General features: G+C 41.3%; 1 protein-coding gene, 1 long non-coding RNA gene, 1 other non-coding gene and 1 pseudogene across 4 annotated transcripts in view; 3 read left to right on the plus strand and 1 right to left on the minus strand.

The window, feature by feature from the left end:
• Window positions 1-2548, plus strand: LOC132594306 (uncharacterized). Of its 2 annotated transcripts, XR_009560487.1 has the most exons (3): window positions 1-263; window positions 372-463; window positions 2249-2548. It is a non-coding gene; the product is annotated as an uncharacterized lncRNA (long non-coding RNA). The 2 variants fall into 2 exon arrangements; XR_009560486.1 differs by having other exon boundaries at window positions 1-463.
• Window positions 2036-2128, plus strand: LOC132594359 (Z30 small nucleolar RNA). Its single transcript, XR_009560512.1, has one exon. It is a non-coding gene; the product is annotated as a Z30 small nucleolar RNA (small nucleolar RNA).
• A 739-nt stretch (window positions 2549-3287) lies between the features above and the next one.
• On the minus strand, window positions 3288-6982 carry LOC132594303 (peroxisome assembly protein 12-like; annotated as a pseudogene).
• Window positions 6983-7055: 73 nt separating this feature from the next.
• LOC115850676 (AP-2 complex subunit beta-like) overlaps window positions 7056-20656 on the plus strand; it is a 76203-nt gene continuing 62602 nt past the window's right edge. The window contains 2 exon segments of the mRNA XM_060290040.2: window positions 7056-7119; window positions 18113-18172. Of these exon segments, the coding sequence (XP_060146023.2) occupies window positions 18136-18172 (37 nt within the window). The 5' untranslated portion in view covers window positions 7056-7119; window positions 18113-18135.

A 20656-nucleotide genomic window follows, 5' to 3' on the forward strand; every position in this document is an offset into this window, starting at 1 on the left:
ATCGGGCTGCTGCGGCAGCCGGCGGGGTAGCGAGGTGGAGCAGTGTGGGAAGCCCCAAGCCCGTACCTCTGGGACTGAACGGCGGCGGGTGGGCTGAGGTCAGCCTCTGCAGGCCTGGGCAGGCCTCCTGAGAGTCTAGGGCGTAAGAGTTTTGGGGGTTCCCAAAGTGGGCTGCGGATCCCCTGCCTGAGGCTTTGGTTTGAGCCCGGGATCCGGCCTTGTGTTTCCCCGGAAGGATGGCGTCTCAGTCTTTCCTGAAGTTGGTGCGGTTTGGATGTTATTATTATTATTATCAGCAGTAGTATTATTATTGTTGTTATTATTATCGTTTTGAGGATACACCGTGTATAAGAATTGGTGGTCCTGCGCAGGGTGCCATGCAGAATGCCATGAGTTACAAGTTGGAGGACGGAGGGCTTAGAGATGCTTGAGGGACGTCCTTAACCTACGTGAAATGTTGGAGGTAAGTCGGCTTTATAAACTGTGCTGATGCTTGTATAATCCAGGCGGTTAGGGTTTAGTAGGGAGGGTCGTTCACCGACTGAATTAAACCGTCGCTTATTGAGCCGCCTTCTGTGTCCCAGGCATCATTCTGAGTGTAATGGATGCAAAGGCCAGTAAGAGGAAGTCCTGGTTCTTTAGGAGCTCTGCGTAATGGGGCTGGTGGGAGAGACGGGAGGTGGGGGACGTGAATGGGTGAATTATTGGCGTGTGATGCGTACTGTGGTGGGAAAAAGTGCTGTGGGAGTCAGAGGAGGGGATGACTGAGGGAGTTAGGGACCACTTAACAGAGAAGGTGACGTTTGAACAAGGTTTTAGAACTACAGACTTTCTCCAGATTGAAAGGGGTAGGGAAGGCGCTCCAGACAGAGGAAAGCGTACTGAGGAAGAGAACTAGGAAAGTGTGCCCTCTGTGTGTGGCTGGAGCACACTTGGAGCTCTGCTCACAAGTTTCATGCTTTTAGACAAGGTTATTTAAGTTCTCTTAGCCTGTTTGCTTTTTGTAACGTGTACTTACTTCTGCACAGGTTGATGAGATAAAGCTTCGAGCCTCTAAACAGGCACTTTACTAGTTTCCCTCTCTTTGTGGAATTCAGTTGCTGAATGGAGAACACAGACCATAGCTGTACGTTTTTAACTATGGAGTATCAAGCTATTGACATTTATAAATGGCTGAAGGAGGCATGTTGTGTCTCCAGAATTGTTATTTAGATACAATGCTGAAAAGCTGGAGAGGTTGACATTGTTTGTGATCCTAGTACTTTAGCATAGCATGTCAGCGATAGTAAACTACGAGGTGTCACTTAGAATAAAATGCAGGCAGCTTTCTCATTCAGAAATTGATCATCCATGTTGTGAATTACCCAGGCTTTGCATTGTTTCCTTTATCTTGCCCATGGCCTGGAGAAAAATGAAATTAAACCTTGTATTTAGCTGGTAGTGGAAAAATATAAATCTGGTAATCAGACCTCAGTTTCTCTTTCCAGCATTGCTGTTATTTTGCTATGGACCTTTGTCAAATCCTAGCCTCCCTGGGTCTTGGACTCTTTAGCAGACTCTTGTATAAAATTTTTTATGACTATACTTTTCATCTTTGTTGGCAGCAGAATTGTAAATCAAACTGTATGTCAAATGAACTGGAGTTTACTTTATAAAGGATTTTAGGAGAAAATCTTTTCTAAAGATTTTGCTTTAGAACTAGATTATAAATCCCTTCACAGACATCCCTGAGATTTTATCATGCATGGTGTTTGGACTCACTAAAACAAGAAATGTTTTTGAACTGTAAACGCTTCTCCACTCTACTCTGTATTACAAAAATTTTTTAAAAGCACCTCCAAAACAAAACTTGTTCAAGTTTGCATTTTTGTACAGCAGAGTTGCTTGAGGTGAATAGTAGAAGATCAAATATTGAAAGCCCACGGTTGCAACTTATCTGAAGTCTTTTCTTCTCATGGGTAAACCTAAGTTTTCTTGGATGTGAAAATAGGGTGTTGGGCTGCTCTTAGATAATACAAGGAGGTGAAAAGCAATGATGCAATGATGAGTGAAGTATAGTCTGACCTGGCATTGCCATTGCTTCAGTGTTGGCATTGACCAGGGCATGACCCCTTAATCTTCTGAGCTGATTCTGGTTGTGGTTTTTCCACATTGGTATGTTCTAGCCTATTTGGATACTGGTTTTATTATGTGTAAGAGTGTTTAATATTCTTTTGAATTACTGATACTTTCCTGTTTTTCTTTGTAGGTTGAGGTGAAAAATATGGCTTTGATATCTTCATGGAAAACTGCATTATTTCAGTCCTGAATCTGGTTTGGTTCCCTTATTGACTCATTACTATATTAAAAATGTTTATTTAGCAGTGATTGTAAAATGAAAGTAATTAACATGTACATGTTTTTTGGGGGGAGACTAAGGGGAAACACGTGTTCAGCCTAGAAAAACATTTCTCATTGGATTTCCTGTGAAGTCAGTGTGTCTTGGGTTTAACTTTGAAACAAATTTAAAAATTTTTAAATTAAAAAAAAAGTTTACTTAACTATGGTATTTGTTCTGGTAAAACCTTGTGGTTTAATAAGAATTTTTGCAAATATCCATTATACTCTTCTCATGGTACATAAAGTGTTAATATTTTAAAATCTATAGGATATTGTATTTCAAAATTTAGTTCTATTATCTTAGTGCTATCAGAAAATGTGCTTTGAATTGCTGAAATGAGTTGTATTGGACAACACCTGTCTCAGTAGAGGCACTTAAAAATAATTTTCATCCTTCCTCTTGTAGTAATGATTTTTTTTTTAACCCGTATGTTTTTAACCTGTATGTTTAACCCTGCCAATCCGGTGGCAACTTAAGTGTTTGTGCAGTATTTCACTTGAGAAATAAGGTATTTCACTCAAGATTGAATTCTTGCTGTTGGAGGAGAGGATTTCTCTCCAATATTGGATTAGCAAAAAAAGCAAAATGTTAATACAGAATGCCTCAAAAAATCAAAGGTAGGGACTTCCCTGGTGGCGCAGTGGTTGAGAGTCCGCCTGCCGATGCAGGGGACACGGCTTCGTGCCCCGGTCCAGGAAGATCCCACATGCCGCGGAGCGGCTGGGCCCGTGAGCCATGGCCGCTGAGCCTGCGCGTCCGGAGCCTGTTATCTGCAACGGGAGAGGCCACAACAGTGAGAGGCCCGCGTACCGCAAAAAAAAAAAAAAAAAAAAAAAAAACCGCAAAGGTGGCCTGAATGAAAAATTTACTCTAAATACCTCGACTAATCTTTCAGTTTCCACACAGCTCTTTGCCAAAAAACATTTATTCTTAAAATTTACTTAAGCGTTTCATAGAAACTTTAGTAATAGCCAGAATAATTCATGTCAGCTTAGCAAACTCTTAACAGCAAGCAGAAAGAGCTTATGCAAAGATCCTGTCTTTACACAGTCATAGTTAGGGCAGTATTTTACTTCATCTCTTCACTAATAGCTTTGCTTTCACACTGAAGTCTTCAGACTATTCTGTATATACATTCAACCCCTATTTTCCTGTAACCAGTTTCCCAAGGAAGGTATGTGTGGTTCACAAAGGGATCTTTAAAAGGTGATAGACTATAGCAAATGTTACTTAACAAATGAGTCTCAGCATATGGAAGGAGAAAGTGTTTCTAAGTATTTCTATAAAAAGCATGTCCGTGGTGGCGGGGGATGAACTGGGAGACTGGGATTGACATGTATACACTGATGTGTGTAAAAGTGATAATTAATAAGAACCTGCTGTATTAAAAAAATAAATAAAATAAAATTTAAAAAAGCAGGTTCATATTTCATACTGTTTGCAAACCGATAAAACCTATTCCTCATAGGCAGATAAATGCTTTCCTTTCTCAAAAGGCCTGCTTCCCCTTCACTACCCACTCTACGAGGTCTAACTTGGGTTTTTCCTGAGAGCTTCTATACCTCTTGTCCTTTAAGGAAGGGGACAGGAAAAGCTTCTGTGCCGAGTACCCTCTTTGATCACCTTCTCTATGCTGACCCTCACATCCCCTGCCAGTCCTGATTCTCTCACTCTGACCAGCTCGGTCAACTCTAAGTAGAGGTGTCTACGGAGCAAGCTAAAAGGTTAAGATCAACGAGTACATCCTTTTAAAGAAATCCATGTGGCTGTTTAAAGTTAATACAATTATTAATTGAGGATGATTAAACAATGCTATTTACTGTGCGGAAAACCAGCCCTCTGGCCTTATAGCGCAGTCATTTCGTTGTGAGACAAGGTGCTAATCCCTTTCAGTTCTCAGGGGAGTACAGTTTAATCAGATGCTGTACTTGTGTTGGATAACCTGTGATGGGACAAGCTCGGTGACTCTTCACGTAATTAAACACACAGTGATAACAAAACACATAGCCAGAGGTGGCGAGAACGGTGTCATTCACCCGGTTTTTACGACACAGTGGGCACACAGTCTTCATTTGGGGCAACAGGGGAGAATCAGAATTGTAGTCTAGATGTACCGGTGGTGGTGGAGTAGGCAGGGCAGTCAATGACTTGATGGTTTCTTCGTTTCCGGATGAATACCACCACTCAAGGAACTGCAGGAAGAATACACCCACCGAAAGGCCAGTAGAGAGGCATGAGGCGGCACCTCCCATGGCTTGCTTCAGAGCTGACTTTACCTTCTCGCCAACGCCGTTTGGAGAACAGAACAAGGAGGCAAAAGCAGAAACTGTTTATTTAGGTACAATCACAGAACAACTAATACACATGCAATTCTTACACTTTTCATTAGAATCGTTGATTCAGCTTGGGGATTGAATAGTTGCTGGACTGGCGTTTTCTCTTGTAAGTGTCTATTTGAAACAATTCCCTCTTTCTGACCTACCGTAGTTTAGGAGTTCTAGGAGCTAAGCTTTGTTTTTAATGACTAGGGCTTTGTTTGCTTTGTGTTTTGAGAAAGAAATTAATGAGCCATTGATTATATAGACCTTTATGGGGGTGGAAGATAGTATATCCAGAAAAAGAAATAACTCACTTAAAAAACAACTCAGCAGTACTGAGGAATATATTTGAACTTGTCAGAGAACACAGACACTAGGAGCGGGACAGCACCATGGTTAAGAGCAGTCTTTAGAATTGTACTGATCTGGCTTGAATCTCAGCTCTGCCGCCTATTAGCTGTGTGGCCTTGGCAAGGTACTCAAATGTTAGAACTTTCCTCAACTGTTAAGTGGTGCTAATGCATTTATTTCATTGAGCTGTGATGAGGATTCAGATAATATACGTAAACACCTAGCAAAGAGCCTGGTACATAGCAAGTGTGTGCAAAAATGTAGCCATTATGATGAGGAAGGTTACCAGGATGGCAATCCTTGTTTTATGGACACAAGAATTTTTCGATGATTTTATGAAATACCCCAAAATGGACTGAGGTGGGTAAATTTCATAAAATTGGGATAAGATTTTAGGATTTATTAATCAAATATGTTGGGGAAATGTTAAGGCCTTACCTCCCAGCTGGTTGCTGCATCATGCTGGCTCCGGCTGGTTTGTGCTCCAGAGCTTGTATATCCTGAACTGTAAGTCGACCTAGCCGAACCCCAGCCAGACTCAGCAGGGGTGAGTGATGCTCAGGCCTTTCCTAGGATGTATCGAAGCTGCTGTACAAGAAACCAGCCTTCCCAGGCCATGTTAACAAATGGGTAGGCTGCCAAAAAGGCTCTGTAAAATCGTTTCCAGCGGGAAGTAGGGGGATGGATGGAATATTCATCCTCTTCTCTCAGGCTAGAAATCAGCTTCACTTTCAGACTGGGAAGAAGAACCAGGAAAATAACTGACTTCCAAAGCTGCTTCTTTGGGAGACCAGCACTGGCCAATCTCTGAAGCTTGTGTGTGTCTCCCATTACGATCCTCTTTAAGCCATAAAAGTTTCAGAAAACGAGGCGCTGGTTTTAGACAGATAATGTTGCTGGAGCAGAAGACCTAGCAGGGTGATTTCATCAAACCACTTCCACAAGAAGCCCTAGCGGGCAGGATTTGATTCTGCAAGAACCTAAAGCAAAATAAATAAATGAAATTCATTCCATTACACAGCTACTATGCCTTGTATTTATATTTCCTTTTTTTCCCTCTGAATTTCCACACTTTTCTTTCTGGGTCTACCTTAACCTCCCTTTAGTGCTGGGTATTCAGTACACATAACAAGAGACTCCATAACCATTAAATCATGTGATGTGCATTATATGCTAATTGGTTATTTCAAAACTTAGGCCAACAAATAAATTCAGATTATTGGCTTGGTTTTTACCCGGACGTTCCTAAAACTTTTCAGAGAATTAAATCCTTACCTTGACCACATGCTGAAGAGCAGGTCTCACTGCTGTCATTAAACTGTCCTGTGCTACCACCTCAAAGATGGATGGCTGGCTGGTCATCCACCGCAGAAGCAGTTGTGATGTGAGCCCCGTGCTCAGCCATAGTTTCGTGTGTGCACTGGGTTTTACTTTGCCCACAAACTCTCTAGTAAGCATGAACTTTCTGGGGGTGCCAGATGGGTGCTATTTTACAGGAACTGGGCAAAAAAGACCTCTTCCGGAGGCAGAGGGGAGGGGTCTCAAGGGAAGGTGAAGAATGAAGTCAACGCGGACACCCACGTTAGGGAAGTAGTGTGTGGGAGAGGTGAGTTGATTAATGCTGCACCTCACAGGGAAAAGCGTGACTATGGGGGGACAGGTACGGCGAAGGAGCGCTGGCCTCTCGAGCGGCAGTCCTGGAGGCGGCCAATCACGGACTCCCAATCCGGAGGGCTCAAAAGCCAGGCGGCTCTGAGGGATCGAAGGTGCCAGTGCAGGCCGGCCCCAGCGGCCTGGCTCAGCTGTGGGCTGTGCAATCCCCCCGCCCGCGCCAGTCCTTGCGAGCTGACCCCACGCGAGGGGCGAGGAACCCGTGACGCCGCGTTTAAAAGGAGGTCTCGGCTTTCTGTCAGAAGCCGCAACCGGAAATAGAAGCCGCTTGGAGCCCGCCGGCCGTGGAGAGGCGCTCTAGCCCCGAACGCGGCTCCGCGACCGGAACTAGAGAACTCTATGATCTCAAGGCACTTCCGCTTCCGCCCCCAGCGGGCTCGGTTGGTTAGTTTTCCGCTGGTAGGTTTTACTTTTCTTAGCTGGTTTTGCATCGCTGTGTTGTTGGAAAGCCACGGCTCTGATATCTCCCTATAGAGTCTTTTTGGCAAGGTGTTGGGTCGCCGCACTGACGTCTGGCGCCCGGAGTCAGAGCTCGGCCTGTTGCTGAGGCCTTTGTTCCCTGGGGCGATAGAGAGAGGCGAGGGACCTAAGGGAATGTGGAGATGGAAGACTCACTTTGCTTGCGGCGGGGGTGGTGGCTCACTATTTTTGCCGCCTTCGGGAAGGATTTGAAGCGACAAAGCCGAGATAGAAGGCTTAGCCTTATGGCTGCCAATTATTAACAACAAAAAAAATTTCTTGTTGTTCAGAATTTGGGACGATTATTTTTCATTCAAGCTGGTACTTTAATTGTCTTCTAGGTTAGGTTACGTTCAAGCAGAACTCTGGGCACTTGCTACACTAAATGAAAATGGTTCCTGCCCTCGAACACGGTAGGATGCGTCACATTAGCGATATGAATACAGTGCTAAAACGGAGTGATGCTGTTGAATTCTAACTAGCATGAGTTGGGGAGGCTTGGCAGACAAGGTACTTTTCATTGTATACCAAAGTTAATGTAATTAACCTGACCTTTTGCAAACTGCTTTTACATCGTATGCAATTGCCTTGAGTAGCTGCAGGTTTACTGAATTTGGATAATAAAGTTCATCTCCTCTCTCTCCAACCTCTCCCCTCAACCCCTGGGCTAAATAGCTAGAAATAGAAGTTTGCTTACTTTATACCATAGAGGACGTTATGGTATAAAGATAGTTAATTGTTTCACATAATGAGAACGCTGGAACAAGGTTTGGGTTTAGTTATTTCAATAGGAGAAATAAAATCTTGCAAATTAACCTTAATTGTGGTTCCAAAAAGTGTTTCAGGGAATTCCCTGGCGGTCCAGTGGTTAGGACACTGTGTTTCCACTGCAGGATGCATGGCTTGGATCCCTGGCCAGGGGAACTAAGATCCTGTATGCAGCGTGGCCAAAAAAAAAAGTGTTTTATAGTCTGATTGGATACCTGCTGGAGAAAGTCACATTGATGGAAGATTTTACCTTACAGAGTTTTAAGGAGTAGAGATAATGTATCTATATAAAACACCTAGCTTTAGGTTCTTGGTCAGTGGTAGCTCTTACAGAGAGGCTTTTCTTAAGTGAACAGCAAAAAGACAAAGTTGAGAAATAGCATCACCTAAGACGAGTGGGAAGTTAGTTAAACATTGGTATCAGTTAGGGTTCTTTGGTTACAAGCAACAGAAAACAGGCTAATTTAAACTAAAAAAATTATTAGAAGAATATGGAGTAGCTAACAAAATAAGGAAAACCAGCTCTGAGGGAACAAGAATTACACAGTCCTACTGGATGTTTCTAGCAAGAATTAGCAAAATGTCATACAGGCATCATTGTTGCAGTGAACGAGCTTCAACAAATTTCTGTCACTGTACTTATGATTCAGATCCCTATTGACTGACCTTGGTTCAGATTTCATCTCCACTCACTGTTTCACTCTTAGCCAGAAGAGTGCAAGACACCTTAATAGTCCTTTGAGAATATTGCAAAAGTAAACTGATGTTGTTATGTGAGAAAAAAGGCAGTCAAAAATAACAATGTCAATTATTACAGCCAATAAATAATAAACACCTCATCACAAATCCCACTCCCAGGTTTATGGTGTAATAAGCAAGACACAGAAATTGATTGCACTTATGTTAAAAGGTGTGAAGAGCCATCAGATAGGTTAATATGGTGAGTTTAGAGGAAGAGACAATAAGAGCTGGGAGAAATGAGGCCGTTCAAACTAGCTTAAACAGAAGCTATATTGGCCTTTGTAACCAAGGGGAAGATCGTTTCTAACCTCACGTTTTATCTCAGCTTCTTTCTGCCAGTTGCTTTCTAATACAGCGATGTAACCTGGTATCTCCTGCATCTTATATCAGGACCAGATGTCCACTGAGAAAGTTTTGTGGATTAGGTGGATCTCAAAAGATGAGTACATTTGGAGAAAGTCACAGTCATGGTGACAGGGTTTTCCAGGCTAAGGGAGCAGCGTGGATTGTATTTGAGGAGGAAATTGTTTGCTTTAAATATAGAGAGGAAAATAGACCAATAATACATAGTCTATACTGTTGACCATAATATAGAGGCTCTTAAATGCTAGTTTTAGTACTTTGCTTGTGGACATTCATTCATTTATTCCTGAATAATTTACTTATTCATTTATTACTGAATACATGCTGTGTGCCAAGCATTATGTTAGGTGCTGGGTAGACAGTAGTAATAAAAACAGACTTGGTATCTGCCCTCATGGAATTTACAGTCTAGTTGGGGAGAGAAATAATAAACAAGTAAAGAGACGAATATATAATTTACAAATGGAATAAGAGGGCTATGATGGGGGTGGCAGTGGGGCCTGGAAGAGAAGAACCTTTTAGACTGGGTAATCAGGGAGTGCCTTTATGAGATTACAATTAAAGTGAGACCTAAATTATAAGCCAGCCAGGCCTGTGTGGAGTTGGGGAAAACGAATATTAGGTAGGAGGAGCGGTAGTTGTGAAGGCCCTAGGATGGGAAAGAGCTTGGCCTATTTGAGAGCTGCAAAAGCTAACAAGAGGTGAAATGAAGAGGAAATGAGGAGTGACTGAAAAGGATAAAATGATATTAAGAGAGGTAGACAGGAGCCTAACCACTCATAGGCCATGGGAAGGAAACTGGATTTTAGTCAAAGTATAATGGGAGGTCATTGAAGGATTTATACACCGGAGTCATGACCAGGTTTATATTTTTAAGATGACCCCGTAATGGTTATGTGGTTACATTTACTTTGTGAAAATTCATCAAGCTCTATATTTTTGATGTGCACTTTTTGGAATGTTCGTTTATACTTCAAAAAAAAGTGAAACAAAAATCTGGCTGCTGTATGAATAATGGTTGGGAGGAGAGTTGAGGTTTCTAGTAGTTGAGGCAAGAGGCGATGGTGGCTTGGAATAATGAGGTGAATAGAAGGGATTGGATGAATTTGAAATATATTTTGAAGGTAGGATTGACAACTTGGAGATGGAATGAATGTGGCAGTTAAGAGAGAGAGAAATCAAGAATGACCCCCAGATTTCTGGCTAGTAATTTCTGGCAGTGTAATTTGTTCAAATAATTGCAATCATAGCAAATATTTACATAGTCCATACTGTATGCAGGCATAGTTCTAAGTGCTTTACGTACACTAATTCATTTCATCCTTGTAATAATATTATGATTGGATATTAGTATTTCTCCCATTTTGTAGATGAGAAAACTAAAGAGCAAAGAAATGAGGAAAACTGGGAGAAGGATAGGTTCTGTACAAATTAGGAAATGAGGAGCTGTTGAAAGTTTTTGAACCGGGGAGAGGTATGAATCAAAGATTTTTCTGGTGGCATCTCTTTACAAAATCCACCTCTGTCTTCTGTGAGTTGTACCTGGAACCACAGTTTTTAAACACCCCCCCCAATACTCTTATGATTTGCTTAATTTGGGTGGGCCATATGTGCAGCCTTAACGATCAGTGCGGTTAGCAATTTGGTGGTGAAGTTTGGGGACTAGGTCAAGGTTAGAGATAGATATTTTGGAGTCATATGGGTAGGAAAAATGATTGAACCCATGGTATTGCTAAAGGGTTAGTGTAAAGAAAATGTATGAATATAGAACTTAAAAATAAAATGCTTGCTACTTTCTCCCTCAGACACCATCCTATATCTCTTCTCTTTCAGCCATACTTTCTTATGGAGTTATCTGTTTTCATTTCCTTACCTCCCATTTATCTTCAAACTTCTTCAGCATGGCTTTTGCCTTCATTATCTCTGCTGATGGTCTCAGCAGTGACATCGAAGACCTTAGTGCTGCTAAATCCTTGGACACTTTTTGGCCCTTCCTCCTTTTCTCTCTAGCAACTGTTGTTGTTGACCACTCACTCATACATTTATCCATTCAACAAATTTTGGGGAGGGGGCGGCTAGGCCTCAGAGATATATAGTTCCTATACTTTCATAGAACTCTAAAAACGTCCTAAATGATTATGACCACCTGCTTTTCCTTCTACCTCTCTACTTCTCAGTCCCCTTTGCACTTTGGTTTCCCAACTTCTGCCTCAGGCTCTCATTCTTCACATTCCTCTTCTTCTTTTTTTGGTTAAAGACTTTATTATTACTTTGAGCAGTTTTAAGTGGGAAGTTTTCGTTTTGAGGGGAAGGTACAGAGATATCTAGGTCTTGGTTTCTGAAAGGAACTTACTTTTGTGTAAGCACGCCTGTTACATGCTGGGCGCCTTACCTACTTCAAGCTTCACAAGCTGGAGAGAGTTATATCACTGGATTTATTTCACAAGACTAAGGTTGAGGAGACGTTAAGTAACTTTGCTAATCACATTCAGGACAGGGATTCGATCTCAGATGGATTCAAACTCAGATCTGAGGCCATGTCAACCGTTTTTCCTTGCACCACTCTCCTCCAGTCCCACTGCCCTTGCATGGTCTTGGGCTGGATCACCATCGTCCACATTCCTGAACTGGCCAGGGAAATTAGCTGGGTTTTTTTTTTTTTTTTAAGAAAACAGGATGTTTCACTATCCCTATGTGTAAGTTTTTAGAGAACTCCTGTGCGAGGAAACAAATCCAGGGAATGTCAGCTTGTTTAATAGATCCGTTCCGATAGTCAGTGAACTTCCTAGGAGGCCCGGACCTCAGGTCGCTTCCCGACTGCACAAAATTTTTCCGTCTCCAAGGCGACCGAGAGGACCGCCTTTCTGGTTCTCCCTGGATGACGTCACACGGCGAGGCTGTCTGACGTCAGAGTTTCCTGTCCACCATGTTTGTCCCTGGCCAAGTGGGTTTTGCGCAGTGGCTTAGACCTGGAGAAGGAGTCGTGGCGTGCAGGAAACCATTACAGCACCGCTCGGGCCGTGCTCTCTGGCTGCTGCTGCCACCCCTGCCCTTGCCTCCGGTGAGTTCAGGGCGGCTAACTTTGGGGTGTGTCCCTCTTTTGGGGAAGGGGGCCAGGCTTGGTTGGAGACGGGCGGAGGAGAGCAATCTTAGGAGCGTGACCATTGAAGATGGAGTGAGCCGTCAGGTGTGACCGTTGTGAGGAAGAGGGTTGGAGAAAGGGACTCCACCGCTGGAGTGGGGTGAGGGAATCCGCGGGGTGGCAACTGGGAGTTGTGGGGCACTGGGGAAAAGATATGTTCGAAGTGGGGGATTAGGAGGGCCAGAGGCCAGGGGTGTGGCCGGTAGAGACTGGAGGCCGAGGGGAGAACCTTCTTCGCGGTTTGGCGTCGTTCACTGAGAGGCTGGGACGTGTCCAGGTACCAGAAGGGGAAAGGAGTTCCCCCAGAGTTTTGCTCATAGATGGGCAGACCTCACCCGTCTTCTGTAATTTGAGGCTGAGACACCTCTCCTCCCTCACCTCGTAATGGAGGAACATATCCCTAGAATCTTGACCACCTGGGGAAAGAAGAGGAATTCCTGACATTGGAGAAAGGGAAGAGAAACCTCCAGAATTGACCCGATGTGAGAGAGGGGGAAGCAGGTGGGAGTAAATCTTAGCCCGGAGTTTTTTCTTTCTGGTCTTAGAAGGAGCGGTCTGGTTTGAGGAAAGACTGTAGATTAAGACAGAGGTAAAGAAACTGGAACTTCCTGTTATTCCATATTCTTTGAATCCAAAGAATTGATCATGCTCTTTGTTTTCAGAGCACTGAAAACAGTGCCCATTTGCGGGGCAGACTTTTTTTCAACTCACCTGGCTGCTTCATTATGAAGCAGTGTGAATAAAGTGTGAATGCTTCATTAAACTTTGACTTTTAAGAAGTGTTTTTTAAATGCCAAACACTGGTATAATCATGTGGTTTAAAAGAGAAAGTAAAGAAAACTCAGTAAGTTTAGAAAAGGAAGAATGACAAAGGAAGTGGTCTCAGTGAGGAACAATTTAAATTATTAATCACCTCCCTGGTATAATTCTGTTGCTTAGCCTCAGGGTACACTTACAGAGTCATAATAGAAAGCAGCAGATTAAGGAGATGCAGCTGTACAAGAAAACGTGTAACACATTCCAATGATGACTAAGCGTGGTGGTAAGATGAGAACTGTTTGCAGGTATCTTAGTAGTTTTAAACTCCCAAAGAAGCAGAAAGTATAGTGTGTTCTGCAAATAGCCTCACTGAAAATTGGGTGGTAAAGGTAATACAAAGCTAACATTCTGTGACTTAAGAGACTCAAGAAAGCCCAGTTCTTCCATCTTTTCTTTTTCTTCTTTGACACACCCGTATTTTAAAATATTACGAACCAAGCTGAACAGGGAACGAATCAGGCAGGACGCATTTTCCTTTCTTCCTTCTTTTCTCTCCTTCCAGGCGTAAGTTTTCCAGAGTTTATTTCAGTTAAGAATTGGATGTAAAACTTTTGAGCTTTTTTCTTACCGGATAATATTAACAAATTATTTTGTGGCCATTTTTAAATGGAAATTGCAGGTGTGTCTGTTGTAATGAGTTGTCTGCTGTCATTTCTTAGGCAATAAATGATACCTGAAGATGCCATTGTCTTTGCATTATTGAAATATCTGATTAGCACCTCTCACCCTTGTAATGAAAGATTGCTGAGATGACCTTTCTGCTTTATAATTTGGTCAACTGTTCACTTTTTCCCTACTAGCACCAACTGTGTAAAGTCCTACTTTATGCGAAGAGGGGATTTAGTGGCCTCGCCAACTCTAATTTAGCTGCCATTTCCCAGAGAGCCATTTGAAATTAAGACCCTCTTAATTTTCTTCTGGCCTTATTCTCTTTACGGGCACCGGAAGGAGGGAGGAATAGTTGAGAAGGGACTTTTACAACGTATATTTAGTAGAAACTAGGTTATGTTAAATCTAGATGTATAATCCTGTACAGGGAGACCTTTTCTGAAATGCAGTGACATCATACTCTGGGCTAGGAAAGTTAGAGTGATTGTGCTTTTGACTGTGGCAGCATTATTATTATTTTTTTAACAATGTCCTGAGGTCATACCTCAGGTCCTCAGAACAGCCGGTGACTTCTCTAGTTTGATCTGCTAAAGAGGTAGTGTGAATTCCAGCTCCATGATGGCTTGGCTTTGCCCTGGGACTCTCCTGAGGAATAAATTCCCCCCCAGCTCCCAGAAGGAACTTGATTTTTGAGGCTCTTCAGCAAATACTTGACTTATTCTTTGAACTCTATCTTGGCTGCTTTTTCTTTGGCTTCTAAAGCAGACAACAGTTTTTTTTTGTTGTTGTTGTTGTTTTGCGGTACACAGACCTCTCACTGCTGTGGCCTCTCCCGTTGCGGAGCGCAGGCTCCGGGTGCGCAGGCTCAGCGGCCATGGCTCACGGGCCCAGCCGCTCCGCGGCATGTGGGATCCTCCCAGACCGGGGCACGAACCCATGTCCCCTGCATCGACAGGCGGACTCTCAACCACTGCGCCACCAGGGAAGCCCCAGACAACAGTTTTCACCATCCTGTGTTTTAGAGAATCTGACCATATTCATCTCTGGTGTGTGATTAAGAGTGTCTCATTAAAAAACAACAACAACAAAAACAAAGAAACAGTGTCTCATTTAAAGATATATACAGGGACTTCCCTGGTGGTGCAGTGGTTAAGAATCCGCCTGCCAATGCAGGGGACATGGGGTTTGATCCCTGGTCTGGGAAGATTCCACATGCCACGGAGCAACTAAGCCCGTGTGCCACAACTACTGACCCCACGCATTGCAGCTGTTGAAGCCCACGCGCTCTGGGACCCATGTGCTGCAACTGCTGAGCCTGCATCCTGCAACTAATGAAGCCCGCGCACAGCAACGCAGAGTAGCCCCTGCTCGCCACAACTGGAGAAAGCCCACGTGCAGCAACGAAGACTCAACGCAGCCAAAAAATGCATACATATGCAATTTTTTGAGGTAAAATTCACATAACATAAAATTAACCATTTTAGAGTGAGCAGTTTGGTGGCATTTGGTACATTCACAGTGTTGTGCAACCCCAACTCTTCTCATTTGTTTTTGTTTAGGCTGGTTTATTTTTATTTTGGGGGAGTTTCTTTTGGCTTAAGTCAGGAACTGACATGACAAAATGTTGCTCTGCCAATATGTGTAAGGGATATTTCATTACTGTTGTGTAGGACAGTGCGATATAAGAGAGTGGTGTGTTTCTCCTTTCTCTTGAAAAGCAGGGGTTCCTAATTTAGGGTCTAAGATCATGTACTTGATTCTCTCCTCTTCCCTGAAATTTTGTGGGCTGGTACATTATTCTCTAGTTAAGAACTTAGTGCTCACAATGTAATAGGACAGAAATCTATTCCTCGATGATGAAATTTGTTAGGGGAAGTAATGAAATGTGTGGGTCACTAATAAAGGTACGATTTAAGACAAGGTTAATTTAATGTTTAACAGATTGTGCTGAAATTTTCTGTTAAAAATTTAATATATGTGAATGTGTATGAGAGCTTTAGAAAACAGAACGATTTGGGGGCCCTTTTTCAAAGAAACAGAAATTCCAAGCAGCTTTTGTCTTTAAATGTTAAGCAAGTTTTAACTTTTGATGATCCCAAAGGATTAGAGTGGTGTAACAACATCCTGGATAGACCATAATGGCCTTGAGCTGTGGCCCTCCTGTCGGGCTCTAGTACTGTAATCATTTCTGTATACTGGTTTTCCTCTTTGTATATATAAGTTCTTAGATGATAACTTCACATTTATTCCAGGTCTTTTTTTATTAATTAATTAATTTATTTATGGCTGTGTTGGGTCTTCGTTGTTGCGCGTGGGCTTTCTCTAGTTGCGGTGTGTGTGGGCCTCTCATCGCAGGGGCTTCTCTTGTTGCGGAGCACGGGCTCTAGGCTTGTGGGCTTCAGTAGTTGTGGCATGTGGGCTCAGTAGTTGTGGCTCACAGGCTCAGTAGTTGTGGCACACGGGCTTAATTGCTCTGTGGCATGTGGAATCTTCCTGGACCAGGGCTCAAACCCACATCCCCTGCATTGGCAGGCGGATCCTTAACCACTGCACCACCAGGGAAGCCCCTATTCCAGGTCTTTTATGTGAAGGACTCCTTTCTTCAGTTTGCCTACTTCACATTTAGTTTACACTGTGAATGGATTAAGTGATTAAATGTATTAAAAGAGTATAATTCTTTGAATTTTAGCTAGAAAAGACATTATGAAAATACTACATAAGACAAGCCTCTGTTACAGGCTCACTTTAAGTTATAACAAATAGTGTCAAATCAGAAATTTCTGTATTCTGCAATGATTTGTGTGCGTTCTAGCTCACTTCTTTTAACAAGGTAAATTCAGTGAAATTCTTGTACAACCTAAAAGCACTATTGTATAAGAATCAGTACTATAAACATTAAGTAGCTCCTTGGAAAGATAACAGATGAATCTAATTTCCCTTAAATAGTCCAAGTAGTACATTTTAGAGAACAAATTTGAGCCAACCTTTTTTCATTATTTTATGATTTTCTGGCTTTTTTCCTTAATTGCATTGATTTGTTGAGTGCTTAGGTCTTTTTTCTCAGATCCATAATTACCATTGTTTGTGGAGGTTTTATCGCTCAAGTTTGCCAAATATATTATCACTCAAGTTTGCCAAATATATTATCACTCATGTGGTTTTGACCAGAAAATAATGAGTAGGTGCCAGGGCATCTGTCCAAAATTTGGTGATAAGTATTATTAATGATGGTGGTCAGTAAGAAGATAATCATTTTTTTAAAAATTTATTTATTTGGTTGTGTCGGGTCTTAGTTGTGGCAGGCGGGCTCCTTAGTTGAGGCTCGCTGGCTCCTTAGTTGTGTCATGCGAACTCTTAGTTGCGGCACGCATGTGGGATCTGGTCGTACCAGGGATCGAACCTGGGCCACCTGCTTTGGGAGCGCAGAGTCTTAACCACTGTGCCACCAGGGAAATCCCAGAAGATACTCATTTTTGAGTGCAGCAGGAATATTATTAAAAGAAAGTTTTAATGTATTTAAAGAAGTCAAGTACATTGGACAAAATCTTAGGGTTTCTCAAATCAGAAAACATTGTCTCATTATTTGGGGAGAAATGTGATCAGTCCATGCTGTTTTCGTTTTACCAATGGAGCCTTATGTCAACTGGATTAATTCTGGAAATTGGAACAGAAAAGTTAAATTGAAGCTGGGATCCATGTTCTTTTAAGTTTTAACACCAGTTCTGATCCTCTTTAGCACTCAGTGTGACTGAACAAATATCTCAGTTTTTTGCATTGTTTTTAACTGTAAACTGATATTTTTTATTTGGGGGAATACTTGGGGGAATTGTAGGTTGTTGGAAATATGAAAACCATAATTAAAAAAAAAATCCATGCATAACACCTCTCTAGATGTTTGCCTCTCTAGGTGTTTGTAATGAAAGAGTATTGTCCTACTAATCTAGGCTTTTCTTTTTTTTCTGAAAGAAATTCCTTTTATTGACAGTTGCATGTAATGGTGAAGAGGTTGATAAAATTTTTTTCTCTTTCAGTTTTACTCTGTTTCAGAATATGTGTCTTAGAGTGACTCCATCTTGAGGCAGGGAAGTAAATCAGATTTGCTTTAACGGAAAGTAATGGGGAGATCTTTTGAAACAAACTTTTCCTTATTTTAAATATTGGAGTGACTAACTGAAGACGTATTTGTAAAAAGATGTAGCTTTAGGTCTTGGAGGCTCTGAGGAGATAATTGTGGATAAAATCATAAAACTCTGATAGGTTCAGATTACCACTTTATTCCATTAGGCCTTTGGATTTTGTTCCAATTAGCTTTTGAGGCAAGGATTACATTCTTAATTATCCTTGCATCCCTTTGGATCACGAGTGATGGTGGTAAGGATGAAGATACTTTCTGAATGCAGAACTTCCTGTATATAAATGATCTTAAAATTAGTTGAATGCCTTGCTGGACATAAATAACTTGGTTAAAGGAATTCTCTTCTCTTGCTGTAGGTGCACATTAAAGATCCACAACCATGACTGCCTCCAAATACGTCACAACCAATAAAAAAGGTAAGTATGAGAACCTGATCACAACCTTTTTTGAAGATTCTTCAAAAGTTGTGGTGTAAGATTGTTCCAAGTAGAATGCTCCTGACCTCTTCAGACATGTATGTCTTGGACCATCTCACTGGGGATATCCTACAGAAAAATGTATTGAGTAAATTATTAAAGTATGGGTTTTTAAAGATACGGCTGTGGTGCACATCATTTTGACTTGAAGGTTTTAGTGAAAGGAAGAGATCCAAGATTGATCCATTGAAGATTGATAGATCTGAGGAGGGTAAAAGGAAGAAGCACATTTATTTTCTCTTTTTTAAAAAAATCGAGTGTAATTGGTTTACAATGTTGTGTTCGTTTCTGGTGCACAGCAAAGTGATTCAGGTGTGTGTGTGTGTGTATGTATATATATATATATTCTTTTTCAGATTCTTTCCCGTCATAGGTTATTACAAGATATTGAATATAGTTCCCTGTGCCATACAGTAGGACCTTGTCGTTTATTTAATGCATACTAGTTTGTATCTGCTAATCCCAAGGTCCTGATTTATCCCTTCCTCCCCTCCTGTTTGGTAACCAGAAGTTTATTTTCTGTGTCTGTGAGTGTTTCTGTTTTGTAAATAAGTCCATTTGTATCTTTTTTTAGATTCCACGTGTAAGTGATACCATATATTTGTCTTTCTTTGTCTGACTTACTTCACTTAGTATGGTAATCTCTGGGTCCATCCATGTTCCTGAAAATGGCAGTATTTCATTCTTTTTATGGCTGAATAATACTCCATAATATATATAAACCATATCTTCTTTATCCATTCATCTGTGGATGGATGGACACTTAGGTTGCTTCCATGTCCTGACTATTGTAAATAGTGCTGCCGTGAACGTTGGGGTGCACGTATCTTTTCGAATTAAAATTTTCTCTGGATATATACCCACGAGCGGGTTTGTTGGATCATATGGTAACTCTAGTTTTTTAAGGAACCTCCATAGTGTTTTCCATAGTGGTTGCACCAAATTCTTTTAATTGTTTACTTGGAAATAAACATTTTATTACAAGGAGTACTACTAAAGCAATACAGCAATAAAAAGTAAAAATGAAAGTTCCCTCCCTCCCTATTCCTGTTCCTGGTGGGAACTCGGTATGTATCCTCAGTCTTTTCTATGCATGTATTTTTTTTTTTAATGCATGTATTAATACATATGATTTTTAAAATTTTTAACAAAAAATGATTATGCAAAACAATGCATGGAAATTTGATATTTTCTTATCCTTCCACAGATGATGATTTCATATCATCATTTCTGAATTATGGCTGCCAAAAGGCATAATCTCAGTGTAATCATGAGGGAACACCTATGACAGCTGAGGGTGTTCTAGAAAATGACTGGCCTGTACTTTTTTAAAATGTCATTATCATGAAAGACAAAGGCTGACCAGCTGTTTCAGATTAAAGGAGACTAAAGAGACATGACAGTAAGTGTAGTGCATGATCCTGCATTGGATCCTGGCCCAAGGAGGATGGGGGTAAAATTACTATAAAAGACTTTATCAAGATCTTTGAATAAGGTTTATAGATTAGATAATGACAGTATATCACTGTTAAACTTCCTGATTTTCATCATTGTGTTATAGCTATGTAACATAATTCCTTGTTCTTAGAAGTTATACACTGACATATTTAGAGCTAAAGAGACATGATGTCTACAGTTTACTTCTTCAATGAATCAGAAAAAAATGTATAAATATATAAAAATTATGATAAAGCAAATGTGGCATAATGTTAGCAGATGGAGAATTTTGCAACTTTTCTTTAAGATTAAAATGATTTCAAAAGGAAAAAAAAATGGGAGGGCACACATAGTGGCCTGGAGCACCAGAAAATTTTCTAGAAAGCACAAGCATATTTCTGTCGTTTGGAGTTATTTAAGGGTAAACTTCTATTATAATACAGAAAACACCATAGAGAGTTGCTTAATTACATTAGCTACTAGTCCATGGCTTTCAGCCTTGCCTGCACATTGGAATTGCCCAGTGAAGTAAAAGACAATAGGTGATATCCAGTCCTACCCCTGCAGATATCCTGATTTCTTTGGTGTGGGATATGGCCTAGACGTGGGTTTTTTTTAAAAGCTCCCCAGAATTTTCTGATGTGTAGCCGAGATTGAGAACTGTTGCTAGCTGCTAGCAATGCTTGGTAGATTTGATTCAGGGGAAAAGGAGGGGGGAAGATAAGAATTTAATAAAGCTGCAGTATGTATGAGATACCTTGCCTCCGTGCTCCTCCTTGGCTCCACCCAACTTCTTGCTGTTTTTACTGCTTATAGCGTACAAAAGCATTTAGCCCCTTGTCATTCATTTTCAGCTTTTTTTCTTATTCTCTTATCATTCTGAAATGTATTTATTTCTTCTGTTAACGTTTTGTGTGCTTTGATGACCAAGATGTTTCTATAATAACACAAAAAGATGTAATTTTAAAACTCACCTGATTTTTCAAA

The sequence above is a fragment of the Globicephala melas genome, chromosome 20 (genome assembly GCF_963455315.2).
Source record: "Globicephala melas chromosome 20, mGloMel1.2, whole genome shotgun sequence".
In the NCBI taxonomy this organism is placed as follows: Eukaryota; Metazoa; Chordata; class Mammalia; order Artiodactyla; family Delphinidae; genus Globicephala; species Globicephala melas.